The sequence below is a fragment of the Sceloporus undulatus genome, chromosome 1 (genome assembly GCF_019175285.1).
Source record: "Sceloporus undulatus isolate JIND9_A2432 ecotype Alabama chromosome 1, SceUnd_v1.1, whole genome shotgun sequence".
In the NCBI taxonomy this organism is placed as follows: Eukaryota; Metazoa; Chordata; class Lepidosauria; order Squamata; family Phrynosomatidae; genus Sceloporus; species Sceloporus undulatus.
The window spans coordinates 338,240,417-338,249,713 of record NC_056522.1 but is presented as its reverse complement, the minus strand read 5'-3'; the positions used below and the strand labels follow the sequence as shown (position 1 = coordinate 338,249,713).

The following is a 9,297-nucleotide window of genomic DNA, read 5'->3' as shown; positions in this document are numbered from 1 at the left end:
GTTCATGATAAAGGGAAGAGAAATGTTCCTGTATTTTCTAGACATTCATTACACACATGTATTCACTTTTCCACCAGAATCATTACAGCAATTGCCACATAGTATTTGGCTAGAGATACATGTCCTCTGAGTCAATGTTTTTGTACTATGTTCTGGGAAATCCTGGTGATTCTAGGAAGTTTTGCCAGGGTTTTTTCCATGAGCAGATCAATAACAGCAGGCAATGTTTTTGATGAACAGTTTGCTTACTGCTCCCAGAGTTATCATTATTATTATTAGCAGTCAGAATACTATATCAGTTACTTAGGGGGAATACAGTTCGGCAGTTTCCGCAGGCCTCTGTGAGCGGTAGGGCTGAGGGAGGGTGGAGCGTTTACACACTCCTAGCCCTTCGTACTCTGCCGGGGTGCCATCTTGGTGTGCACCTGTTTACAGCACTGCACATGAGGGGTGTCATAACACCGTGCCACGGCAGTTATGGCACCCCCTCTACGGTGCAAGATGAAGCCCCTTTCTAGGGCTTCTTTTTGCACCATGCGCAGGCTACAGCATGTAGTTGCCACGCCCTGCTTCCGGGGCAGGACGGGGCAGCATCTCGCCACCCCTTTCTGCCAGTCTGACGAGCCCCTTCATTTATTTAATTAAGGTCTAATCTCCATTGCATAAGTAATCCAGTCCAACACCACTTTAACTGCCATGGCTCAATGCTCAGTGTAATTATGGTATTTGTAGTTTTGCGAGAAATTTAGCCTTCTCTGTCAGAAAGCTCTGGTACCACCAAAAAAAACTGCTGAATTTGGAAGAAAGAACATCAACAATCTGAGATATACAGATGACACCATACTACTAGCAGAAATAGCAACGACTTGAGTGCTACAGCACAGCTCCACAGTACAAAGGGCTAGTATTTCCCTGCTGGTCGGTACTGCACCCTAGTTCCCTTTTGTATGTACTGTTGTCAAGCCAGGTGTCACCCATCCTATATCTGTGCCTTTCATTTCTTTCCTACCTAAGTGTAGTACCTTACATTTCTCCCTGTTGAAATTCATTTTGTTTGATGTTTCCCTTGACACAAAGTTCATGTCACAAAACCTATCTTTAATTAGACTGTACAATATTTGTAATAAAACCATTGATGCTTAGTGTTCCACATGGGCAGCACTGCTGTAAATGCTTAAACGGAATAACATATTTAAGCCAGAGTAAAGAAAAGTTACTCTGTCAGATACAACTACTAGACTCCTCAGCCCCTGGCTGGCTTGTTGGGGATTATGGAAACTGTAGTCCAAAAACACTATTCCAGGCTCCGATTTTAATGCAACTCTTTCTTTGATTTTAAAAAATAGATCTTACTAACACTTTTATCAAAAATAGGTAAGAATGGAGAAATATGCAGCTCCTATGTTCAGGAAACAAGACATTCAAAAGAACTCTTGGTGATGAGGGTGAAGATCAGAACAAGGATGAAGATCATAAAGTTAATGGATCCTTGTTCTTCGTTTTGCTGTCACTTACCAGCACTTATAATTAATCAACCTTAGATTTGTAAGTATACTTTTTACAGTCTTCAATTGGTAAGTATTTTTTCTTGCCACAGAATCAAGAGACAAGTTAGTTCTAACATAAATTTTAAAAAAAGTATTTATGACCTGTTACAGACTGCCAAAATAAACCTGCTTTGGGTCTCTTTGGAGGTATGCTATTTAAATGATGCATGGGTCCTAAGAGTCCGGAGGTCGCGCCAAAGCCACACTCCATTCCTAAGCACTTGAGTGCAGCTTTGGTGCAGCTTCCGGATTCTTAGGATGCATGCATCATTTAAATAGCATACCTCCAAAGAGACCCGAAGCAGCTTTATTTTGCCAGTCTGTAACAGGCCTATATGACAAGCATAAAACCATAAAATGAAGGCTAGCATCCATCATGGAAGATGGAGTGTAAAGTTCCACCCAGACTAGTGGAGAGTGGTAGGCTGATGGAGATACATCCAGCTATATGGCTCTATACTGTAGTTCAATACACAATGACACAGAAATGTTCCAGGACCTATGGGATAATAAGTAGCTCAAAATATAGGGATGAAGTAAATATGAAGTGTAACAACTGAATTGTGAAATATGGCGCCTACATTGCACTTTTGCACTTGTAAATTCTTAACAAGTACAGTTGGCTCTCTGTATTTGTTTCTTTATCCACAGATTCAACCATCCACAATTTGAAATATATATTTAAAAATATACATTCCAAAAAGCAAACCTTGATTTTGTCATTTTATAGAAGAGACATCATTTTACTATGCCATTGTATTTAATGGGACTTGAGCAGTCATGGATTTTGGTATCCACAGGAGATCCTGGAATCAGATCACAGTGGATAGCAAAGGCACACTGTACAAGATAGGGATCTGTGAATGATTTGAGAGCACCTGATGCTTTAGCAAACTATTGTACATCTGGACCTTATCAGTTCCTTGTGTAGGAGACCACTAGGATTTCTAAGAGTAGTTAGTAAATCTAGGACTAGATTCAGTGTTGAGAGCCAGCATGGTGTAGTGGTTTGAATGTTGGACTGTGACTGGAGACCAGGGTTCGATTTCCAGCTTGGCCATGGAAACCCACTGAGTGACCTTGGGCAAGTCACAGTCTCTCAGCCTTGGGAGAAAGCCATGACAAACCTCTTCTGAACAAATCTTGCCAAGAAAACCCTATGATAGGGTCGCCATTAGTCAGAAACTACTTGAAGGCACACAACAAACATAAAACAAGATTCAGTGTTAGTTTTACCTAATGTTGATCCACTGGGGGTGGGAATGAGGCTTAAGATAGCTGTAATGAACAAATCCTATTCATTTACAGGTTGTACTCTATGTACTAAGGATCAACAATGGGTGGTTCTAAGAAGAAAGATAAAGAGGTATTTGTAAAGAGAGCAGCAATAGCACTTACTGGGAATCTGTTATGGAAGTACAAGGGCCACCACTTGGTTGCTCTTCAAAATGTGCTTCCTGTAAAGCTAGATGATTACCAGATCAGTAGCGGAGAAACAGGCATTCTTGCAACATGAAACCAGTGTCATTTCACTTTCTTTCTGTCTCTTTATGCTTGGTGTTATAGTATACTGAATAATGGAGTAACAAGAGTTTAGTGAATCTGTTTGCAGGTGCCTAAAGTCTGACAGGCCTGAATAGGTTTAGTTTGTGTATCTTCATATTATTTGGGGACCAAGATCTTTTTTTTTCTGCCAGAGTAAAAATCCTGTTAACAACCCTCAACTTGCCATACCACAGACTTCAAAAATGTTACATATTGCAGTTCAACACATCATTGTATATGAGCGAAGCCATGGCTTCTGGGACTACTGGACATGTCCAGTGCTATGATACATAATTCAAAACCCCTGAGTGAAGGGTTTGGGCTTTGGCTACTCTGTACAGAGGTATGTGTGTCTGCCCATTGTAGTAGGGAGGGATATCCCTGTGACTTTGTCCCTGAGACTACCCCACCCTAGCTTCATACTGTTTCAACTGCAAAACTCTGTGCTAATTATGAAGGCCTACCACTTAATTACTGGATATGGTACTGCAGACCTCAAATTAGTTTAAACCCCCAGTGCACACCTCTGGGATCCCCAAAGCACACATGCTAAGCTTCAGGTGTTTAATTGTTATTGCTTTGAAACTATGACAATGAGAGACTGTGTGTTCCTGCATGACAGGGGTTGGACTTGGATGGCCCTTGAGGTCTCTTCCAACTCTATGATTGGATGAAAGGCAGACCTTTTTATAGGCAAAGTGTTAAGAACACAGAATTCAAAATACAGTATGTAGTGAAAACACATTTGAAATTATGTTGGACTGTGAACACTGTAGATATTTATATCTTCCCCAGAGGCCTGTACATTAAGTACCTTCATTGTTCTTATAGTTCCATGTATGGTGCATTTTTTTTTAATTCTTCTATGGAGGATTCAGCACCATCATGGTACATTTTCAATCTAAACTATATACATAGTACAAATACACCAACAGAATCAGGTCATCTGTTTTTCCCCATTCTCTTCCTTTAAGTGCAGTACAGTATGGGGTCTGTCAATCTTTAGTTCAGTTTTATTCTGATTTATATTTTTACAGAAAATGGCACCAAAAAAATCACAGGTTTCAAATTACTAGTTGTTACAACTTTGTATCTTAAACACTTCAAATACCAATTTTTCTCACCATATGTACATTATTTACACACCATGGTCTATAATCTAACACGCCAAATAACTGGGGGACATAGACAGATAAGGATTGTGTAGAAAGGAAAGTTTCAATCATAAACAAATAAAACAGTAACTTCAGGTAAAAAGAGCTTTGTCACAAATAAAGACAGGAAAAAAGTGGGTCTTTGTGATGAAGAATAATAGAGCAATGTTACTATGGAAGTATGGGGATTTATTTTTTAAATGACAATGTGTCCAAGACTTCATATTAATGTCTGTGAGTTAAGTATGTAGGAAAGCCATTGGCTATGTGAATACTCCTTTTTACTCTTGGGATATGGAGCCATTCATAAGTGCTTTTTTAAATGTTACTGGTGTTGAACAAATTGTTCAGTGAATATTTTAACTGCACATGACAGAGACAGGTGAAGTGCACACAAACAGCTTGTCCTATGTAGCCTGTTTTACAAACCTGTCCATATCATTTGATGACCACCTTTGAATAACTGGATGATCAAATGCAACAGAGAGGATTTCCATATCATCTGAAGCATGAGACACCAATATGATACCAATTCACACCTTCATTTAAGAGTCAAATGCTGTCCAAACACAGTCCCACCCTCAAATGTGGACTCTTATTTTTTTGACTTCCATTTAACAACCCTGAAGCTACTAACACGATTCTAGAGCACAGATCCAGGCTTAATATAGGACAAGTTTCACAAACTGGTTCTTAATACTAGGTATAAACCCCTAGTATACAATAAGTTACAGAGTACATTTCCCTTCCCAGGTATCAACTAACCATGCAGATCCTACATGTCCAAGTTTGGGGGGAAGGAGCAAAGCTCCAGCATCAGGTAATCTAACATCCAAAGTGCCTTGGCACATATTTCCCCCCAATAATTAAGCACTCCTTTCCCATTTCAGGACTCCTATGGGAAAGAATCATATGGAAAATTTGGAATCAGTAAAATGGTTTAAATAATTATTTCTATCAATTTCCCCCTGAAGTGATATGTGCTAATGTGGGGGGAACATGGCAGCGTTACCTGAGGAACAAAGATCAGTATTTTGGAATACTACAGTCTAGGTGGCATAAATGAGCCAAATTTTCTGCAACGAAAATTCACATTGCACTAAAAGGGTGTCTGGGCCTCTTCCATCAACAGCAGTTTTGACACTGCAGTGAAGGAGAGACTCGCTATGAGGTAGGGTTTCCACCTGGCCATTTTTAGATTTGGCCTGACATTAGGAAGAGGGAATGACTTTCTTTTTTCTTTTTAAACATGGCTTCAGTGCTAGGCAACGAGCAGTTTAAAACTTGTATATATTTACATAAATTAATGTTTAAATATGAAGAAAGGGTCGTTCTTTCCTGGGAAAGCTAAGGACCTGACTGAGATAAAGAGAGAGATTTACTTTGACCATGAAATACAGTGAGATGACAGAAAGGACTTATTTTACAGATGAGGGTGAGAATGTGACAACAGAGATTGAATGACAGGGGAACAGAGGGAAGACCTGGCATTGGTGTGGTGGCTGGTATTGAAGAAACGTCCTAGTTAGTTGAATTTTCCTCTTGGGTTAAGATAGTGGTGGTATATAGCCCCCTTCCCATTTGAAACAGGGGAAGACAACAGAGCCACAGTGTTCCTGAGGACAAGGATTACAGGAACAATGTGCTTTTGAGGGGAAACCAGTCTCTAGACATACCCAGCAGAACATGGCCTTAGCCTGAAATGTACAGAGACCAAGTGGGGCTTCCCTCCATGTGTGTGGGCCTGCAGGAAGAACCCCAGTAGTCTGAGAGAGGGCTGTAGCTCCTAGAGGAGTCAGTCTTTGAGGAGATGGCTGTTTCTCCATCATCCTCTTCCTTCTAAACCAGCTTCTCTTCCTCTTGTGATAAATCTGATTTTTCCAATTGCCGATCGTCTTCTGCTGTGGCTACCTCTTCCTCTTTATCTGGCTTCCTGGCTGGAGTAGGAGGATCTGCAGGGATGGTCCCCAGGACTTTGGTGCTATGCTCCTGAGCTTTGGCCCTGAGGGCAGCAATGCTGTTCTCTCTCAGTTCCTCCTGAGAAATGGTGGTTTTGGAATCTGGGCCCCTCTCTTCTTTGTCATTCTTGTCAAGCTTGGGCAGGGCCTGGCGTTCCACCTCCGGTTTCCTTCCTGCCTCAGCCGCTGCCTCCAGAGATTTTTTGTGCATCCCTAAAAAGAATTGTTGGTATTCGGGTTTAGAAAAGCGCCTGGGCATGGGAAAGCCATCTTGAACTGAAAACAGTAAAGATAAAGAGAGGCCAGAATTAAGGAAAAGCAGAAAGCCTTGCTTCAAACAGCAGTTACACAGAGAGCCCACGACAATGGGTCCTGCGCACGAGGGGGGACCTCAGGCCAGTTCTCTGTCAGAGACTGCCAGACCTAGCAACTGAGGCTACAACTTAATCTATTTCTTCTAACATTAAAACCCTAGAGCCAAGTCTGTACACTTTAGACAAGCTGGAGGTAGAAATAATGAATTGTCCATCAGTAGGAAAATCAGCAGGGTTTGGGGTTGGGAACTACTGCTTATGACGGTATAGTACTGAGAAATCCCAGATGCCATTATTTCAGAATATATGAAGGTGACAGGAACTATCTGCTCTGAACCTTGTAACTAACTAATAGGACTACCTAAATCTAATGAGATGTACAGTTCCCGATTAACAGAGAAAATAGCTGGAAGATCTACATTTTCACTGCAATTCTACATGTCAGGGTTGGGCAATTGGCTATAGATATTGTTGGACTGCAATTTTGATCATCCCTAGTGAGGGATTGTAGGTATTGAAACCTAAGCAACATTAGGTGGAGAGTGTGGACATATCTACTATATGCAAACAAGGCCCTGTTGACTGAAACCAAGTTCTAGTTCTGCTATCTATAGGGTTGGGAAGAAATAAACGTCTGCTTTTTTCACACACACCCCAGCCCCTTTGTCTATCTCTTTTTCATCTCTGGGCTTAACGTAGTATATAGAAATATGAAGCAGCACATTTGTAAGAAGCCAGAAATCAACATAGTTTGCAGAATTAGTCTGAAAAGCAGAAGAGAAGAGCACAGCAAGGAGCAGGAGTGCAAGAGGAAGCCTGTTAGTCCCATAGAATCAGGCATATTAGTATACTATTTTAGCATTTTAGTATTTTATAGTGTTGTGTTTTAGCGTTCATTTTTAAGTGTATAAGTTCTGATGTACCACCCTTTGGTGAACAGGGCATTATAAATAAACAGTTATTATTATTATTATTATCATCATCATCATCATCATCATCATCATCATCATCATCATCATCATCATCATCATTGAATCATAGTTGAAAGAGACTGCAAGGGCCATTCAGTCCAACTCCCTGCCAAGTAGCATACACAATCAAAGCACTCCTGACAGATAGCCATCCAGCCTCTGTTTAAAAACAATGAGAGTTATTCATTTATATAGTTTCAAAAATGTTTAAATAAACTAATGGCATTGGATCTAGAATATACCTCCTGTGAATGAAAGGGCTCTGCTCACAGAAGGCGATTTTGCTCTGTTTGGGCAGATTTTACATGTTTCCCACACACAATGGTGACTCCCATACCATTTTTGCAGCACTTGAATGGGCTTTTTTGTGCCTCCCTAAAAATAATTTTTGGCATTCAGGTTTAGAAAAGAACCTGGAGAGGCTGCTGGAGGAGGAGTAGCAAGGATGTCCACTTCTACCTGTCCAGCTGCATGCCTCTAAGGAGATTACTGGACAGTTTAAAAAACTGATGAACAATTGCCGAATACAGTTCAAATTTGCAATACATCCGGATTTGATTGCACACCTTTTTGCCACTAACGCCGCCAGCTTGGGTCCATCCCGGATAACATCCAGCTAGAATCTGAGTTCTGCTGGCCAGTTTGCAAAGCTGGAAAAGTCCCGGCTTAGAAAAGAGGCCGGCTGAACTCAGATTCTAGCCGGATGTTACCTGGGATGCACCTGCCTGGTGGCAGCAGCAGCATAAACATGTGTGATAAAATCTGGATGCATCCCAAATTCAAATTGAATTTGGCAGCAGTTACTCAATCTCTTCTTTTGGACAGCTGGTGGCATTTTGACTGGGCTTACAGCCAGGATGCACTGAAGCCCAAAGTGCACTCGGCAACTAATCAACTCTGCCAGCTGACTCCTGGGACCCTTTCACACTACACAGTTATAGCACAATTATGGCATTTTGACTACTGTGGCTACATCCTATGGAATGCTGGGGTTTATAATTTGGTAAAGCAGTAGAGCTATCTGGCTGAAAATTCTAAATATTCATTCCTAAACAAAAGATTCCAAGATTCCACACTTCGCGGCCATGGCAGTTCAAGTGGGATCATAGCACTGTAGTTGTATAGTGTGAAAGGGCCCCAGGGGAGTACAGCCTTGAGATACCTTTTAGGGGACCTTTTCCTTATGGTCACTTGCTAAGGCCCTTCTGAGCTTTTGGGAACTGGGGAAGGGTGATTGCCTTTCAGGCCTGTTTATAAACCTGCCAGAGGGAAGATTTTCTTTTTGTTGGAAAAAAACTCAGCTAGACTAACTTGGAGATATCAGAACTCTTATTATCTGCATATATCCAAATTAACCTTTTTCCACATTTACAATACTGTCATCTGCTGAAAGAAGCAAAAGTCAAGTATGGACCTTTTCACACTACACAGTTAAAGTGCAATGATTCTAGTTTAATTGTCATGGGCAGGATACAGACGGGCAAAAAGGGGTGTGTTCATGACGTCATGAAGGTATAGCCTTCAGACGGCCCTTACCTGAATGCCGCCATAAACACGCCGCCTGCACGCCCCAAGCGGGAAGAAGCGGCATTAAAAAGGTGCTGCTTTTCCCTGCTTCTTTTCTGCTGCACCGGTACGCCAGAATTGCTACGCCGCTAATTTAAGTTGCCCATTTAAAAGCTCCGTGTCTGCTGTGTCGCATAATGAGTCGGGGTCCTGGAACATGCGCAGTTTGCAGTCAGGCATTAATTGCAGCGTCAAACCCTAACCCTAACCCTAACCCTAGAGCTGCATGTACGCATGCGCTG

At 41.5% G+C, this 9,297-nt stretch overlaps 1 protein-coding gene across 1 annotated transcript in view; it reads right to left on the bottom strand.

The window, feature by feature from the left end:
• Positions 1-4,701: 4,701 nt before the first annotated feature.
• Positions 4,702-9,297, bottom strand: part of VSX2 (visual system homeobox 2) — a 35,623-nt gene continuing 31,027 nt past the window's right edge. The window contains 1 exon segment of the mRNA XM_042460379.1: positions 4,702-6,480. Coding sequence (XP_042316313.1) covers positions 6,086-6,480 — 395 coding nt within the window. The 3' untranslated portion in view covers positions 4,702-6,085.